Source organism: Bombus huntii, chromosome 3 (assembly GCF_024542735.1).
Source record: "Bombus huntii isolate Logan2020A chromosome 3, iyBomHunt1.1, whole genome shotgun sequence".
Classification (NCBI taxonomy): domain Eukaryota; kingdom Metazoa; phylum Arthropoda; class Insecta; order Hymenoptera; family Apidae; genus Bombus; species Bombus huntii.
This window is the reverse complement of record NC_066240.1, coordinates 13,100,137-13,119,138: the sequence shown is the minus strand read 5'-3', so window position 1 is coordinate 13,119,138 and position 19,002 is coordinate 13,100,137. Positions and strand designations below refer to the sequence as shown.

At 35.2% G+C, this 19,002-nt stretch overlaps 2 protein-coding genes and 2 long non-coding RNA genes across 15 annotated transcripts in view; 2 read left to right on the top strand and 2 right to left on the bottom strand.

Annotated features, from left to right (window-relative positions):
• Positions 1-19,002, bottom strand: part of LOC126863453 (potassium voltage-gated channel protein eag) — a 157,562-nt gene that overhangs the window by 11,389 nt on the left and 127,171 nt on the right. For 8 of the 11 annotated variants that reach the window (XR_007688864.1, XM_050613637.1, XM_050613638.1 and 5 more), the window contains 8 exons: positions 18,571-18,839; positions 16,364-16,663; positions 15,194-15,462; positions 12,344-12,609; positions 11,375-11,660; positions 10,753-11,116; positions 4,763-4,878; positions 3,638-3,754 (listed from right to left, as the gene is read on the bottom strand). Coding sequence is in view for 10 of the 11 variants with exons in the window: in XM_050613637.1 (XP_050469594.1) it covers positions 3,638-3,754; positions 4,763-4,878; positions 10,753-11,116; positions 11,375-11,660; positions 12,344-12,609; positions 15,194-15,462; positions 16,364-16,663; positions 18,571-18,839 (1,987 nt within the window). In the remaining variant the exon portion in view is untranslated. The remainder of the gene's footprint in view (positions 1-3,637; positions 3,755-4,762; positions 4,879-10,752; positions 11,117-11,374; positions 11,661-12,343; positions 12,610-15,193; positions 15,463-16,363; positions 16,664-18,570; positions 18,840-19,002) is intronic. The other 3 variants (XM_050613639.1, XM_050613640.1, XM_050613641.1) reach the window with 3 other exon arrangements.
• On the bottom strand, positions 1,439-2,027 carry LOC126863535 (uncharacterized). Its single transcript, XR_007688896.1, has 2 exons — positions 1,888-2,027; positions 1,439-1,801 (listed from the first exon to the last, which is right to left on the bottom strand). It is a non-coding gene; the product is annotated as an uncharacterized LOC126863535 (long non-coding RNA).
• LOC126863500 (MTOR-associated protein MEAK7) lies at positions 5,803-10,074 on the top strand. 2 transcript variants are annotated; one of them, XM_050613750.1, is made up of 3 exons: positions 5,803-7,349; positions 7,442-7,838; positions 8,047-10,074. In XM_050613750.1, the coding sequence occupies exon 3, from the start codon at positions 8,047-8,049 to the stop codon at positions 9,376-9,378; it is 1,332 nt and encodes a 443-aa protein (XP_050469707.1). In that variant the 5' UTR covers positions 5,803-7,349; positions 7,442-7,838; the 3' UTR covers positions 9,379-10,074. The 2 variants fall into 2 exon arrangements, with proteins under 2 accessions (XP_050469707.1, XP_050469706.1); XM_050613749.1 differs by having other exon boundaries at positions 5,803-7,353.
• On the top strand, positions 16,671-18,405 carry LOC126863544 (uncharacterized). The gene is made up of 2 exons (XR_007688908.1): positions 16,671-17,616; positions 17,691-18,405. It is a non-coding gene; the product is annotated as an uncharacterized LOC126863544 (long non-coding RNA).

The following is a 19,002-nucleotide window of genomic DNA, read 5'->3' as shown; positions in this document are numbered from 1 at the left end:
GTTTCTAAAAAAAACGGTCGATTAAAAGTTAGATAAAAATTCGAATAATTGTTAGAGGATCGTTGGCAGTCTGGCAGTTTTTCAAGCAGCTACTTGGCATCGTTATATATATGTACATATATATATGTATTAAAATATACGTATACATATTGCATATATATGTATATATATAAATACAGGTGACAAAGAGAAACTTGAATCCTAGAGTGTGTACGTCACATGCATTCGGCGTTGCATAAAATCGTAAAAGGATCGGATGCTCGAGGCGCGATGGAGGACTCTGGTATTTCTTTCAAACGGATTCGTAGACTTCTTAGTTCTTATAAAAAAAGAACAAAAAAAAAAAAAAATGCGAAGTACTGAGAGAAAAAGTGGACTAGTTCTAACACTTCACAAATTGGATAATTCTCTGTCTAAAATATATATGCAAATAATTCAATGCAACAACTGATTTCAATGTATTATCTGGTTTGATTTGGAAACAATGAATTATTTCTTACACTTTTGCATGATTCATACTTAAAAGCTACGTCTGTAGTATCATGACATTTTGCACCACTTTATTCTTTTTCCATTTTAAAAATCAATGAATTCAGAGTACAATTAAATGTTTTATTACTATTCAATATTAGGGGAAGTAACATTGAAAGAAATTTCACCCAATAACAGTTTTTAAGAGTTAAAACAGCTCAGTGCAATAAATTAACACATATAACTACCGATCTTTGATATGATATACGTAATTAATTGGAATTAAAGTAGTGTGATGAAAATAGATCATATTTGTTACAATAAAAATAAATAATATCGAAAGTTAATACTATGGAAAACAGTTGTATGCTTTTGGTAATCGTAAAAAGCAAAAAATACTAGTGGTTTAGTAATTCTAGTATTAATGTAATAAATTCCAATGTAATAAATTCACATTCAGAAAAAATGTGATTTGGTCCATTTCTGCTCTCAATACGTCATATCGCTCTGTTAACGTTAGCGGCTGTGCCGTTTTATCAAGAACAAGCAATAAAACAGTAAAATTGCTCTTAAATAATAGAAGAGATTCGAAATTGAACGAAACAGAGAGCCCTCGAGTTTGCTCTATACAAATCCTGGTTCCACTAAGAATATATAATATACGTATATATATTTATGGTGGGAGAAAAATGCGCATAACCCTCTAAAGCCGTATATCTTACAGCACTCTAGCATTCGTCAGAACTGCAGTGATCGTTAAAAATGACAAATATTGAATATAATGGCATCGGGTGATGTGTACGCATCTATGAACGATGCGACTCCTGGGCAAATCGATTTCATCATTTAAATATCATTATACCAAAATTATTAAAGGACGACAACGAAGACAAAAAGAACGGTACGACAATATTAGGGCAAAAGAAAGAAAAAAAAATGATACATATAGAGCGATAAGAACGTCGAGAATTGTTTACATGGTGTAATTTTTGAATAACAAATCAACGAAGAAAGTTCAGGCACAAGATTGTTGCTTGAACCTTATGTTTGAAGTTACAAATAATTTAATTCTCTGCTAGAAATACACCGTTAGCTGCGTAGATTTATCCTTCTCAGTCTATCCTTTTAACTTCTCAAAATTGTCCTGCCTTTTAGTTTCGGGATTAAAAACATCTTGAAATTGATGAGTCATATTTCCTGTGCTTTATGCAAGAGTAATTTTAAAGTTCGACATATTGTTAGTCAATTTCCACATTAAAACTATCTCTACATTTAATTCTCGAATGAAATATATGTATATTTATTAAATATACGTCACCTTCTCGAACATCTAAAAAATACCAATGGTATAAGTTATACAGTCTAATATTAATGAAGTTAAATTAACGTAGCAACTAAATTATATTTGTTTCTTACAAAACATCGCCCACGTATTATCTATTTTCAGAAAGCAAATTTTTGTATCCATCTTATCTAACCTCACCACATTTTCCTCACGTAGTTTGCCCTGTCTCAGAGCGACAGATATGTGATCTACGCAGTAATGCATGTATTACCAACCTAAAACCAAATTGTTTCTAGCTTGAAAATTAATCCTCAAATGATATTTTTGCACAGGAACCCTCTTCACTGTCTCAATATCTAGGCTCACAACATGTAAAATCGCCCGGGTCTTATTGACATCCTGCACAATATAAACAAAAGAGATATATATATATATATAAATAGAAGAATGTTTGAAAAATAATAAATGGAAAAAGGTACATGGTAAAAAGATGGCGTAAAAGGGTTCCAGTTAAAAGACATGGGAATTCGATTTACCCAGGTTACTTCGTAGACGTGCTGAGTGAGAATACATATCAGTTTCTCTTTCAAGCGTGTGTACAGCGATTGCACATCCGTGATACCCTTCGAAACCTTTTTCTCGAGAAAAATGCGTATCGGTCGCCCCCGGAGGAGACGTTCGCGCGAATTGCATAAAATAGGTACGACACGACCAGAAGAGGAAGAAGAATAAGAAGAAGGAAGAAGAAAAAGAAGAAGAAGAAGAAGAAGAGCAAATAAAAAAAGATCGGTTTCGCGGATCGCATTCGTTCGATTCAATTTTCTTTTAGATACGAAAATTCTTTTTTTTTTTTTTTGGTTCGACGTGTTTTTTTGGTTTCACGGTTACGTGCAAATACACGCGATCGGAATATAGAAAAATTCTGCACGGTCCATCGTTGCCGGTAAGCCGCTCGTCCCGAGGTGGATCGTGTCGATCTAAAAAAAAGTTTTCTGTTTCTCGAATCTCCACGTAAAAAACGTTCACGCTCTCTCAACAATTGCTCATCCGTGATATATAAATAATTTAGGCAGCTATACATGTACAAGATCGACCCGTATAAATATGTATATATACATATATATAGTAACGATAATTATAGTCGTACAGTTGACGACTACAGGGGAAGAACACGATAATTAAATATTTTTACGTACGTATATTAATTATTTTGATTGACTGTAAATTATACACTTTCACAGGGAAACAGTCTATGTTAAAAGTCTATGTTAAAAATCTATGATATGTGCTATTTTTATGCCTTTTATAATTTCAAAAATATCATTTTTGCGCTTAATTTAATTTTACACTTATTTCTTTTTAATTTAACTTTTAGATTAATTAGCCAGTTTTAGAAGACATGCACCTTTAATTTACCAGCTTATTTCTATTTCCAGTCATATCAGAAATTTTCCTGCTTAAGTCACATAAAGTGACATTAAAATCCAGAAACTACCAAAAACTATAGTTATCATGTTTTTCCCTTGTCTGTGTGATCTTCATTTCTAAAAATATAAATATATCTAGGGATAGATGTATGTACATATGTATATATACATATATGCATGTATATATAATATGTATGTAGAGAAAAATCACAGTTGAGAACAATAATAATAATAATAATTATATATATATATATATATATATGTGTATATATATAACGATATACAATTATAATAACGATGGTTAAATATAATCATAATGAGAAGAATAATTAATCGAATCAATATAAATATAGAGTAATAATAATCAATAATATAAGAGTGTACGTAAGAAGTAGCAAAGATGGCAATAAAAAGAATGAAGAAAGATAAATAAATACGTAAGAAATGAAATTGCCTAAAACTGGGCCAGGGCGGCAGGACGTTCACGGTGAGCTCCTCGTCGGAATCCTGCTGGGACCGTCCATTTGCGGCCCTGCTCACGCCGATCTGGGCATCCCCGTCGGTCTTGAACCTTTACGGACAACAGGCCAGCCAAGCAACGATCAACAATCAACAATAATTTACCACAGCATACGATACGAAAATTTTCTAATTCTTTACTTTTTTTCTCATATTCTTTGCACTGATATAATCATCAATCATGTGTGCTAACATAATCTCTTTCTCTCCCTCCCTCTCGCACACGCTCTTTCACGCTCGTGCTTTCGCTTTTTGTAATGTTAGTTAAGAGTGTTATTGATTCAGTAGTCTGTAATTGGCGCCCGAATGTTTCTTCTTGTATCTTTATGCGCGTGTATTTCATAGATTTTAGGACTTTCTTGTTCTTTATATTCTTTTCCGTGTATGATTTTCGAGCAATGAATCTTACAAGGCTTGAAATACACACGTATAAGAGGGAAAATATCGTTCACACGATCCCATTCTCGCTCCTTGTTCTCTCATTCGATATTCCTAGCGAGATTGCGCTTTAAAAAAAAGATACATATATTCGTCAGCCTGTTGGATTTGCGAATACAGACCAGCTGTCCACTCTGCACGGCCTTTCACGTGATCACAGAGAATCGAGGCTAACGTTAATTATCTCGTGAATACGTATTCGTTTTTTAAATAAGCTACCTTAATAACTATCCAGTTTAAAGAAGATCTGTTCAAACGTTCGTTAAGATATGCTTTAAGTAGTAACAGAACTCCATAGTCAGACGTAAGTTCATAAGTGCATATGGTTGATGCCTTGATTTATTTACGAACGAATTCGTATCCACCAAAATTAATTCTAATTGTAACATCGTAACCTCTCGCAATGCTTCTTCATTCGACAACAAAAAAATCACAACGAAACCTGTAAATTAAAAAAGATTTTTTTTAAGTAAAGAAAACAAAGGTATTTTTTTACTAATATAAAATTTGATTTTTTCATTGGAGAATGAGAGAGAGAACACTAAGAGAGGCGTTAGTTATTTAAATAGAATGGATCGGATGTTATCCATTCGAGCTTGACAGGCAACAAATCTGTCCCTACCTCGAGAAAATTTTGCGCACCAGGTGATCCTGAGCTTGATCTAACTGCGGCTCGTTTTTCCTCCTTTCAGCCAGCTCCTTTTCTCGACGGACATCCGCTACCTTCCGGAAGATCAGCTGCACAAAATGATTCGATTCCATTTTACGCGCTTAAATAAGCATAATAACAAGTACACTAGCTCACGAAAGTATTTCGATATCCATGGAACATATTATATGTGTTACATGAAACAGTTGAAAATTCCAGACTCGACTATTACGACTGTATTGGTAAAGTTTGAGACGAATCTGAAAATACATGCAGAAAATTAAACAAATATTTGATAGAAATGTATATTCTGCAGGAGTCACAAAAGTATTTAAACAATCGATTATTCGCTATATTAATAAACTACAATATACCAATGAAACTGTCTTTAGTACTAATTGTATATTTAAGACTATTGTTAATATATTATTCATATTATATACAAGTTTCTTTTTACTAATGTAACAAATATCGAAACAAATATCTTTTTTCATTAATTAACTTTTACATACATCTTCACGTTGATTGCAGATTTGACAAATATAATCGTAACAGTCTCGTCTCATTACTATGATTACATAACCTCAAAATGTTTTACATAACACGTGTAGTAATAATCCGTTTTATCTAATACATACAAGATATACAAGTTCAGATTGTCTTGAAATTGTATCAATATAATCACGGCAGTGTTATCTCATTATTGCGTTAATGAAATTTCAAAATGTTTTACATAACACATACGATATATACATAACATATAATATGTCTTGATATATCCATATATAATCTGTTTTATGTAAACAAATGTATACAATTTCAGATTGGTTTGAAATTTTATCAATATGATATTTGTATCTCGTTATGATAATAATAATGAAATCTCAAGATATATGTATAGTATATACAATATGGACATAAATGTTTTTCATGGTATGTGTTCAAATACATTCATGATCCAGTGTGTATCAATTAGCTTGCGAATCATCCTATACTTTCTAATATTTTCTTACATCTTGTATTTTCTTGCATTTTCTGCAACATTTGCAGAGTATGGAATTCGTTATGGGACGCAGTATGCTCGGCGTAATTAATCAGGATGAACGACACGGCGCAGTTGGAACGACGAGCGATTATTTATGGGGCCCGGAACAATTATTTATGCTCTCGAGTCGCTCCTTTGCTATTATTAATGGTCTAGAACGCGTTGGACCCTTTATCGGCTTTTTTACACCCCTTGCTATGTAGGTGACCATTATTCGAGTGTTAATAATCGTCCTTACGCTTCCACATCATATATATAAAACTATCGAAATAATCGAAGCATCCTTATACAAAACACAAGTGTCAAAATTAAACAATTTTTGCCTATTTTCTAATAAAAAATGTTTTACTTGCCAATGGGAATACATACTGCAGTATAGTAAGTAAATCTCTGCACAGAGTAATCAAACTTGTATATTAAGAAATACCATTAATCTTCAATATAATAACGAAAGAATGTCATGTATATACTTACTTTAAGTCCAGCAAGAAAACTATGAAAAACGAGAAAATGCTTCGAATAACCTTATGGTAAGGTTATTTGAGTCAGTAGCGATATATTACATAAGTATCGATAAAATAAATAGCAAAATAACTTGCAGGAATAGAATAATACACACACACTACTGAATTATGATAATTAATCTGTTTTCAAATATAAATCGTTTAAAAATTTTTTATAAACGAATTTGATGAATTCATTTCACTTAAATAACCCTACTTTTCAAGTATTGCAGTTAACAGTAATGCTAATAGGTAGCACGAACGAGTAAAGAACACTTAAGTGCTACTTCAAACGATGTTAAAATATGTGTACATCAAATATCACTTGGAATATTTTAAAATACGCTTTTGTAATGCATTCTACTCGAAAATGAAAAGAAAGTATTAAATAAATATATTTTTAATTTACTATACTTATAGGATTTGTAAATTTAAAAATGAATGGCATATTTAGTTTTCTTTACAATTAAAAGGTGGTAAATACAGAGTTCTCTACAAGTATAATTTTCTTTTTCATGAATGATGGTGAATAAATGTAAAAAAATAAAAAGATCTTTTAATACATTTCTTATGATTGAGCAGTTCAGAAGTCACATTAATCAACTCTATCAATTGAAAAGTACAGGATAGTGACGATATTAAAAACGCCTTTTTTAAAATTTACCTTGAGATTTATCACTATCCGCGTGATTTTCTTGCGATAAGTAAACTGACGGAAGTATGGGAATCAGATATTACTCGTATACTCATATAACAGACTGAAGAAATTAATAAAAAGTGGAGTTGATTAGTTTGGCTTCTGTAAATGTATATCTCTATCTATAAACAAATGAAATTTCGAAATACTAAAGTCAGCTAACTTTTTCTCTTTGTCCTAAAGAAATTTGATTTTTAGCACTTACAGTGTTTCCTACAAGGATGCTTCGATTCTCAGATTCTTTGAACACAACTAACGTTTCCGGAGATGCGAGATGATCTTCGTTCGTTAAGCTTATTAAGAAACGAAATCAACGTAGGTAATTTCAGTATGTAATAACTCTCTATGTTTTAATATTCCTTTACTGGAATAAAACGTAGATAACTCGGGTAATTGAATTTTTTCAGGTAATCCAGTTTCTAACGCCGGGAAAGCGACGCTCCCCTGCTATTTCGTTTTTTCCGGATAGAAAGTTGCAGGTTAAGGGTGGGAGGTTTCGTTTAACTTTACTCTGCACATGCGCGAGTAGAGCAGTCGATAGGCGCACCGTGAGCGCACTAGTAGCAGGTTACTTGCACTTGCGACTAACCTCAAAATATCTTATTTATTGTGTCGGCTCGGGGAAGCTCCCGGACCGCACGAGTTCCGTTTCGGAACTTTGTTTCAGATGCTTGGTGATCCATTCTGAAAGAAAGTACGCGTACTTGCGTACTTCTATTACCGTGATTCGTGTCGAATCGAAGTTTTCACTGGGAAAACTGACGTATATGGATTGATGTGGAAAGTACTCCTCGCGTTTGAAAGGTTTGTAAATCCTTATTTTTTCTCCAATTTCTTACGATTACCAGTGATTTCTAAATCTAGCGACGTATATTATCGTAAATAGCAATGAATTGGAAAATATGCAAAGTAGATCGATTGTTTGATAGTCATATGTTTACACAAGAATGTTTTCTTTATTTTTTGACAGTTGTATGGAACGATTTTTCTGAAAGTAATCGATTTGTTTCAGATGGGTCATGGTTCGAGCCGTTCTGCTTCATCCGCGAATATCCTCTCCGCGGAGGAGCTGACCTTGGTGGAGAATCTGTTCAAGTCCATGTCCCGGAGTTCAGGCTCTATAAAACGCGAAGATATATTCAAACACTGGTCCAGTCATTTGGATGATGTACTACTGCAATTTGTAGTAAGGTTCCTCTGTCATGAACCAGGAAAGAGAGTGTCTGCCATAAACGGAGAGAATTTTGGGAGATTGTATGTGTTTGCCATACGTGGCAGTCCGGAGGAGAGGACTAGCCTGATTTTCAATGGCTTCTCGGAAGAGGAGCAGAAACATGAAATACCCACTACAACGTTCCTTCAATATCTTCAAGCCACCATTAATTCCTACTTGAGACTACAAAAAAACTCTGGGAATGCACACTACTTAACATGGAGCAGCATTGGCTGCACAGTAAACACTAGGAGAATAGGGATGAGATCCAGAAGTTTGTGCGTAGATCTAGTCAAACATGGTGAGACACTGACCACTGAACAAGTAGAGAACTGGTTCTCTACAACAACTACCTTCAATATCATACAATCGCACGTTTTTCAGTGCCTTTTCTTGGTTTCTCAGAAAAAGGGAGACAAGAATGCAAGCAGTAGAATAAACGATTTGAACCTCTTGCCAGGTTGCAAGGGTTTGGAGAATATACCACATTTCCCAAGCATTCTGGGATTGGGCGATGTTCTGTTCTTAAATCTCAGTTTGCCTCATGAGCTTCGCAACGAATGGAGATTTTTATTTTCCAGTCAAGTGCATGGAGAATCATTTTCCACTATGCTTGGAAGAATCACCATGCAAGGATCGACTATTTTAATTCTTCAGGACACCGATGACCACGTGTTTGGAGGTTTTGCCTCTGATAGTTGGAGAATTGGACCAAATTTCATTGGAAACCAATCTTCCTTCTTATTCAAACTTGAACCAGATATACTTACATTTCCTTGCACTGGATACAACAACCATTTCCAGTACTTAAATCTTCATCAACAAACTATGCCTAATGGGCTGCTCATGGGAGGACAGTTGAATTATCCAGGTTTATGGCTGGACTGTGAATATGGAACTGGAAAATCAAGCTTGTCCTGCACAACCTTCCAGAATTATGTGCAACTCAGTGGCAAGGAGAATTTTAGGATTAAACACTGTGAGGTTTGGGGTGTCGGTCCTATTCCAGAAGTTGAAGAAGAAGAACAAGATGCAAGGTCAGTTTTGGATCAAGATTCTACCTCAAGAGTCATATTAGAGATGTCTGGTCGCAAGATGTACAGTGACGGATTGAGAGAAAAGAAGGAGTAATTGTGATATTAGACATTTGTTGAGATAGTATGGAAAAGAGGAAAAAAGGAAAACATATCAGGCTATTCAAAACTGTATCAGCTTTGTAGAAACAAGAGGAGGTCATTGTATAATGCAATACCTGTAAATGAAAAAATAGAAAAAAGAGATGATTCTCTAGTTTTCGTGGAATTGTTTCAACAGAATAATATTAATAGTTATTAAAAAAGATGATCAACAATCGCATTCTTCAAGCATTTTCTTCTGATTGTTTGCTAGCTGATCTTTTTGAAAAAAAATTTCATGTCCCTGTAACGGCCTGATCTCTCGTACTAATGTCATTTCAAATTGACTCTACCATCGATGGAGCAATATTAAAACAAATATATATATATACAGAGAAAAAAGAAATGAAAAAAATATTATACCGTACGAGTTGCTGTGTTTTTCGAATGCCTATTATCTAGTGCCTGGTGAGTCATCAATCATTTTTAATCGGACTTCTTGATACGCTGAATAAAGTCTATCGACGAGGAGAAACTTGTACAACACATATTCATTACTATTGTTACATAAGACTGTGTGTGTTATTCGTATATGAGTCGGCTGGCGGTCAATGTTCCCTCTGTTCTGTTGAGAGAACAAAGCCAAAGAGCAAACATTGCACTGCTGTTCAGTATAATGCTAAGAGTTCAATAAAGAATTGAAACCTCGAGATTTCAAATCTTTTCTTTACCCTTCACTCTTTACCTTTCTTTATTGCAAATCAATTTGAATTTTTTTAATCATCTAATATTTCAATTTGGCAAATTTCAAAATAGCAATCTTCGAAAATAGAATTTCAAATTAACTATTTTGAAGATACTCGGAACTTCAAATTAGTGACTCTTAAAATCACAAAATTTTAAACTAGCAATTTTTAAAAAATTACCGAGATTTGAAATTTTGGCAATTTTTAAACTTGCCTATATTTGAAATTAGTAATTTTTTCCCTGACTGAAATTTCCAATTCGTGATTTTTGGAATCACTAATTCCACTTATTGACTTTGAAATCCCCAAAATAAAAAATTAACGATCCTTAAAATAATCAAAGTTAAATTCTAAGCCATCAAAAGTTAAAATTAGAAATTTTTGAGAGAAAGAGGACCAAAATTCCAAATTGGCAACGTACGATATCATCAATGCTTCAAATTGGCAATTTATAAACTCAGGAAAATTACAAATTCTGTAAAGAAGTTATTTAAAACAATATGGAAAGATATTTAAAATTTCAAACGAATTTTACATCTGAAATAAACAAACAGCAGCACTTAATCTGTAAATTAAGTACGTCCGAAATAATCAATAAAACAAAACAAAAATAAAAATAAAAGCAAAATTTAAGAAACACTCACCCGATGGCTAAGGTTGTAAGTCAGAACGAGGTTCCTGGCAAAAGAATTGGCGAAAGCCTGATAAAAATCCAACACCTCCAGCAACCGATCCCTCTTGATCGTGTGGAGATCACAGTAAGTAAGAGCTCGAACATTGGCAGCGCTTTGTCCTACGGACGGGTTTGTCCAGAAGCTGTCGCCGAACACGTCACCCTTGCCGAGGATCGCCACGACCTCGTCATCCTGTATCACCTCGAGACTTCCGGTCACGATGAAGCACAACGAATCGATAGACTCGCCTGTGTGATACAATAGATCGCCTGGCGCGCTGTGGGACATCGTGAAATGCATCGCCAGAGCGCGGAGGCAGCCATCGGAGGCCAATCTGAAGACAAAAGTGTATAAATATGACTGTACATATTAATTATAAATCATTATAATTACAAGTCATGATATAAGGATTACAAAAATCAAGACATATCGATAAAAGATACATGAGTACTGTACAATTTCTCAAAAACGAATGGCTTAGGTATATAATTAATTGTACATTGCAGGACAAATTTTGTTAGGTTATACGCGCCACATAAGGACATCTCTATGCAAGAATACACTAAAATCTAAGAAGAGTGACGAAGCTTGCCTAAATGCAGGGTGTTCGTTGAAGACCTTCCTGTTCAGATGAACGCAGATATCCGCCTTCATATCCTTGGGGCAATAGTTAAGTACCTTGTCGGTGTCTAGGCCCTTGGTCATCGCCCAGGTGCTCACCACGTAATCCATCACGCGTTCGCTAAGTGCCTTCGGCACCTCGTGCAGCTTCATGAACTCCCTCACGTTGTTCAGCATGTCGTGATATTTGGCCGTGGCCGATGTCATCTGTTGGATGATCGTAGTCACGTGACCGAAGATCGTGGCGTACAACAGAGCTGCAAACAATCGAACAATTTTACAGATTTATAGATCAATTCAAATAGAATTTGACAACGATAAATTAGCTAAAACGATAACGCCTGATTGTTAGTCAGGAAGACACCGATTTAAACTCTTTGAGTTTCAAATAAAATTCTAAGGTGCTCGAAAGTTCACGAACTAGTCCAGTAGAGAGTAGTTGCAAATTCGTGTTTGTCGTGAGCCGAGAGATAAGTATGTTAAAACGGATATTACGTCTAAAACTATTTGTGAGAGAACCGCACGACGTAGGTATTCCAAATTAAAACCGATACACTCTGTGCAAACTCGTGAAAATTTGTGGAATTAAATTTTGCACAATCTCCTTCCTCTAAAAGTCTGAAAGTGGTAATCAGATTATGAATACTGATGCATTTATGAGAAAAGCGAAGGCATTTTAAAATTAAGAAGTCACAGAGGTAAAAAGGCAAAAATATGTGAACTATCCAAAATATCTAACATTTCTTGTATAATATTTAGTAAGTAAAAGAAATCTTCATTTAGATTGAGGTTAGGTTCATTACAATCCCAACATTCGCTCTTGAGGATACAAAAATTTTATTACCAATTGGATACCTTAAAAAGATAAACTGATTTTAGTAAAGTAAGTACTTCGTAAACTTGAATTAAGGAATAAAAGGAAAAAATTGAAAAATCATACCGGCAATGATCATCATGCAGATGGTAAAAATCTTCTCGTTGTCGGTCTCGGCGGCGACGTTGCCAAAGCCCACGGAGGTCATGCAGGTCATTGTGAAGTACAATGCAGTGACATACATGGTTCTCCTGGACGGTCCTGCGATTAGTTCCGGTGCGGTGCTGGTATTGGTCCACAGATAGCTGTACGGTGACTGGGTGACGTTCGCCAGCTTCCACAGCCAGGAATACTGGACTCCGTTGTCCGCGTCCGACCTTCCTATCGAGTACCTTTAACCCAACAACCCTTCTTATTATTCTCGTCATATTCATCTTTCTACCATTTTACATTCTCTAATACAGGCTATAAAATATAATAGAAATATACAGAGTGTTTTCAATTTTCCTGGATAAATTGCTGAGACAGGATTTACAAATGAGCCTCTCAGAAGGCAAATTAATCCAACCGTACTTTCCACGAAGTTGTCAATCTTATATTATCCTAATACATAATTAGTATTCGATGATTCAAGAAAGAGATCTTATCTTCGCAAATATGAGCACAAATGTAGTTGTGAATTTATATTTTCGTGAAGGAACAATTAAGGGAACAAAACTTGGATAGAAATTTGTATCCTCTAGTAGATATAACACTATAAGCAATACTTTAAGTATTCCATACATTTTGAACACATTACATTGTCCTATCTCTAAATCTCCTACAATAGCATAAGCACATTTTCAAAATAGTAGTAAAGAATTTACAGTACAACTTCATATATAACATTTTTCATAGTTAAAAGTGAAGAAAATTGAAGATTTATTGTCGTCAATTGTTCAAAATACTATAATAAATAATATCATTTTTAACATATATTAAATCAAAATTATATCACAATTAATAAGAATAAATATTCAAAATATTTGCTCATCATTTTATAATACAGCCTGTACAGTATAACTTTACTCGCTAAGTAAAACACATGGGGATCTGCAAGTACCTCGATACTACCTTGAAAAATGAAAAATGTAGATAAAGTATTTTAACTAGTAATATGTAACTATTTTCTTCAATTAACGTTTTTATCTTCTATCCCATTATACTGTTGCAGTTTTCTCAGAAAAATTGGAAACACCCTGTACAAATAAAAGGCGAATAGGGTTCTCTGAGGACGCGTGAAAGAAGCACGCATGCTTTTTGGTTGGCTAAGATTCGTGTTGAAAAGCGTTCTCTCTCCACGTTCCTCTTTAGTCTTGACCGTTATCCTTGCTTCCATTTCGTAACTGTTCTTCCACTTTTCTTTCTCTGCTTCCTGTCTCTCTTTTTTCTCTTTTGGCTATTCTTTGGAACGAAAAAATATCTGGCAAGAAGGACCACGGTCAAACACTCGAAGCTTCTTTTGGAAACGAGGACGGTTCGCCAACAGAAGATAATAGCGTTTCGAGCGAAAGAGCTTCTGTTACGTTCGTGGTTTCCCGTGATCGTCGATTCGACGATGGAGAACGTCTAAAGGACACGGAGGCTCTTTGTCGAGGAAACGAGCGGAAGGTTAGCATCGTCGTCGACTTTATTCTCTTGCACTCGAGAACAAGCCTCCTTTTTTCTCCATATTTTTCTCTTCTGTACTCTCTTTCTCTTTCACTCGCTCTTTCGTACTCTCTCTTTCTCTCTCTCTCTCTCTCTTTCTCTTCTGTCCTCGTCATCTTCAAAGAGGAGGCAACGTTAGTTTGAAGCGCTACTTCGTTTATGCCGCTTCGAGCGGGGAAGAAGCGAAAATAATTAAGAAGCGAGGTGAAGGAACTAGGCAGCAGCAGTTTTAATGCGACGTTTCTTCGCGTTCTTTTTCTTTTTCGATTGTGTGGCTGATCGATCTCTGCCCTGTATTCGCTGCATATCGCAGATATCGGGTCATCCTGAACCTTTTCATTATTTTTGAATAATACAAGCTTTTAGCATAAAAGTACTTCTATCTTAAAATTCAGTATCTTCGTTTACCAATACCAGTACTATAATACTTCTGAATAATATAAGCTTTTAGAACAAAAATACTTCTGTGCTAAAATTCAGTATCTCCGTTTACCAATACCAATAATATAATTCTTCTGAATAATATAAGCTTTTAGAACAAAAGTACTTCTGCCTTGAAATTCGGTATCTTCATTCACTAATATTAATGGTATTATTTTTGATACATTTTGAACATTAGCATAAGGATTGTAATATCAAATTCCAATTATTTTGTCGATCTTCAATGAATATCTTCTATTCTAATATCATCTTGATATCTTTGGATGATCTTCGTACAGTCTTTAAGTGCCTTTGAAGTAACTATAGTCTTGAAACGCTCCTCGGATGCATCTTGTATATCACGTTGGAATAAATTGTACAGAACATAACGACGATTACTAAAAAATAAATAAATAAATAAATAAATAAAACTATATTAAATGTCAGAAAAAATATATTCTTTTAACACAAATCTTCAGGATGACCCAGTTAGCTCTCGTTACTATTCTAGAAGCCATGGCAAACTGATTCCTTTCGGGAATGTTCCATTTTTTTTTAGACAAAATAAAAGTAGATCGAGATTATGATATCTTTTGCACAATTCCCGGCGGAACGAGAGTGCTATGCTGTTTTGTAAAAGCGGCACGGCATATCCTGTGTGTGCACGTGTACATGTTCTGTATATGTGTGTATGTCTATGTATGTATATCTCTATTCGTGTCTAGGTAGCACTTGATGGAAAATGTTAGGTTGAGAAAATCGGTGGGGGGGGGGCGAGGGTAGGGATAACGACGTCTAAGGTTTGATTTAGCCGTCAATCCTGCCGCAGCCGTGTTACCTTTTTGTGTGTGGGCAGGGTAAAATCACCTTAAAGTGACGTACCAGACACAGGCCAGCCAGTGAGCAACCAACATGTAGAAACAGAGCAGTAGAATGAGCATCGCGGCTCCATACTCCAGATACCGGTCTAGTTTCCGAACCACTCGACCAAGACGAAGCAATCTGACCACCTTGAGAGCCGAAAACAGGCTCCCTATGCCGTCCTCGTCGTGGTCGAACGCGTTGAACACGTCGTACGGCAGGCAGCTCAGAAGATCGATGATGAACCACGACTTTAGGTAGTTCATTCTGATCACCTGTCGTTTTAATGGAAAATTACATTAGACAAAATAACGAGTTGTTCTGAGAGCAAGTGAAGCACACAGAGGCGAGAACAATTGTAAAAGATATTTTTGCCACGTGACAGAAAACAATGGTAAAGAAAAATGACTTGACACAATTTTCACCAATGGTCTAGATTCCCAGTTTTAACTTTGTCCGGATGAATCCCTGAGAATATCTAGAGAATTCTTCGATGATAGCTATCCTCTGATACCACGACATTGTTAAAATAGATCGCGGTACATGGAAATTTGACATTTTTCCAACTTGGCAAATCCTACACTTTAAAATTCCTCGGAATTGGAAAATTTCATAGTTTGAAATTAAAGATAACGTTGCAATGTATTTCAGTATCCATAGATTTCTCAACAGCTAGCTGCTAGGGAAAAAGAGAACAAGAAGAGGGATAATTTCAAAGCGAACTTTTACATAAAAGTGAATAATGTTGCTAATGTATGAGCTTTCGCGTGCAACGATGGAACCTGAAAGCAGCCGGAGGATTCTCACTTCTCTGATTTTACGCTAAAACAATGCAAAATAGAATCTGGCGTAGAATCACAGGGACCTTTTACACAACGAAATCGACGAACAAACCTTTGACGAGTGTAACAGTTAACGCAATTTTGTCTACAATTATGGAATTATCCATTTGAAAGGTAACGTTTATCGGTCGGAGTATAACATTGTATTTAATACATTTATTCGTTCTCCACGCATTTCCGTACTTACATGGCCTCTACTTTTCTCTATAGAAACCCTATTTTCTATAAAAGTCGCGGTTAAACTGCAGATATGTACCTTGGGCTAATGATCAATTGTCAAGCCAAATCAAACCGGTTTTTCATGGTGTTTTTGGTTTTGCGAGGATATTTGTACCTTGGGGTCAGACACCACCTCGCCACCAGGTCCAACGAACGTGGTGTGAAAATTGAGGACAATGTCGATGAAGAATATGACGTCGACGATGCTGTCGACGACCAACAGGGACACGTCCTCGCTGGTCTTGTTTTTGAACGCGACATTGTAGGGCACCATGATGGCCGTGTAAAAGGTCAAACATAAAATGATCCAGTCCCAGATCGCCTTGAACGCGCAGTAATGTAACAAAATGTGCGGCGGGGTCTTTGGTGCCTCTTGTCTGTACTGCGGCATCACGTCGCCGCTTAAGGACATCATCTGAAAAATGAAAATTATATTAGCGTTATGCATCGAAGCGATTGTTTCAGGGAAATGAAAGAAAATGAAGGAATATTTTTACGAAATATTTAATGATTGATTTTACTACCTTTCGATTTTCGAGTTAAAATTCTCTTCTTCTTTTGCTTGTGAATTTAACAACGAGTTTTATCTCTCTTCTTTCTCTATGCTCCTGCTGTTGCTTACAGACAGGCTTTGAATTTTGATAAACGTTTCAGGGGCTTGAAATCAGGCGATAAACGCAGCACAGCTCATGCATTTAAATATTGACGATTACAATAATCCAGCAATCTCGAACACGTACAAATGGTCTGCGAACCCGTTAACATTTCCATGCAAATCTCTTCGAAACGGGAACGAATCTCCAACGCGAGTAAATCTTCATCAGACACGTTCGGATACAAATGGTAGTTGGTGCGAGTGACAAAATCAAAATCGAAACAGCTTACCGAATAAAGTGGCAGGACTTTTTAGCTAAAATGATTAGATGCAATGTTATTATGATTGTTATTTACTTTATTTATTTTTATATTCGCTGGCTTGGATAGAATGCAGGACGACCCAAGTTAGAAGTTCAGAAAGAATTGCATGCGATTGAGTTAATTAATTGGTTGTTCTGGGGTTGATTAATCGATTTGCAAATTAGTTGTAAAAATTTCAAATTTCAAAGTCCAAACTCTCTGACAATTGAAACTGTTGTATAGAGTTTCAGCATTTTAATGTACATTCAGTAACTTGAATATTTTGTTGATTGTACTGAACAAAGACTATGACTGTGCTTATGCATTTATGGGGAAGTTTAAAGAAGTAAAAATGTAAAAATGTACAGGGTCTATGACAACCGTTGTGATAGTCTTCAAAGGTTAATTTGTATTTATAAGAATATGAATTTCTATAAAGAAACACGACTCAGTGACTTTGAGAATGATTAGGTAAGTAACAAGGATTAATTGATTGATTGAAAAGGAGTGAAACGTTACTTATAAAAATATGAATTTCTGTAAAGATTGACAGTTGGACGGCTTTAAAAATGACTAGGCAAGTTACAAGGATTAATTAACAAATTAACTAATAAAAGTGTGAATTTCCATGAAGATCCACAGTTCAGTGACTTAGAAAATAATTAGCCAAATTACAAGGATTAATTGACAGATTAAAAAAGAAAAAGGGAATATTACTCATAAGAATGTGAATTTCCACAAAGATCACACAGTTCAGTGACTGAAGAACGACTAGGTAAATTAGGAAGAATAAGGAACAATTAATAAATTAAAAAGGAGAGAAATATTGCTCATAAAAATGTGAATTTTCACAAAAATCCACACAGTTCAGTGACTTGAAAAATGACTAGGTAAATTAAAAAGAATAAGGAATAATTAACAAATGAAAAAGTAGAGAAATATTGCTCATAAAAATCTGAATTTCCATAAAGATCCACAGTTCAGTGACTTAAAAAATAATTAGGTAAATTACAAGGATTAATTAACAGATTAAAAAAGAAAAAGGGAATATTACTCATAAGAATGTGAATTTCCACAAAGATCTGCACACTTCAGTGACTTGAAAAATGACTAGGTAAATTAAAAAGAATAAGGAATAATTAACAAATGAAAAAGTAGAGGAATATTGCTCATAAAAATCTGAATTTCCATAAAGATCCACAGTTCAGTGACTTAGAAAATAATTAGGTAAATTACAAGGATTAATTCAGGAATGAAAAAGCAGATAGAATATTATTCGTGAAGATGTGGATTTCCACAATGATTTACAATTTGTTAACGACTCTGAAGGTCTGCCTTCCATCGAAAACGAGAAACTTGTAAATTAGATAGATCGATCAACTAATTTAGTAAAACTCCTACTAAGGAATCAGTAAGATATCTTACATGAGCTAAATGTGATTGCTTCGCGGTGGTTGGCAACGCGGTATCCTTGAGGGCGGGCAGATGGGAGCTGAATTGTGATACAAGAACAGATCTCGACCTGGTGACCGATCTGGCGAGTTTGGCGAACTTGGAGAGGCCACCCTTGCTGTCGTCCGCCTCGATTGGCTGCTTCAGGGCAGTGATGTCCCGGAAGGTCAACAGGAACAGGACCACCAGGTCCCGTTCGTTTTTTATTGGCGCTATTTGTAGAAGCAGCCATAGTGGTGTTTCTATATGTCCGCAACAACAGAACGGAGAAAAGCGTCATTCGTTGGCTAATTGCGATTCGATAATTACATTCTATGTATCTGTTTCTATCCTTGACTAATTGGTACATTGTGGTCAACCTAATTAGCTAAGTATTTGCCTTTTGTACAGTGGATATTAAGATAT

What these genes read in the sequence shown, in the direction of transcription:
- LOC126863500 (XM_050613750.1), top strand. Translation starts at nt 8,047, where the DNA reads ATGGGTCATGGTTCGAGCCGTTCTGCTTCATCCGCGAATATCCTCTCC.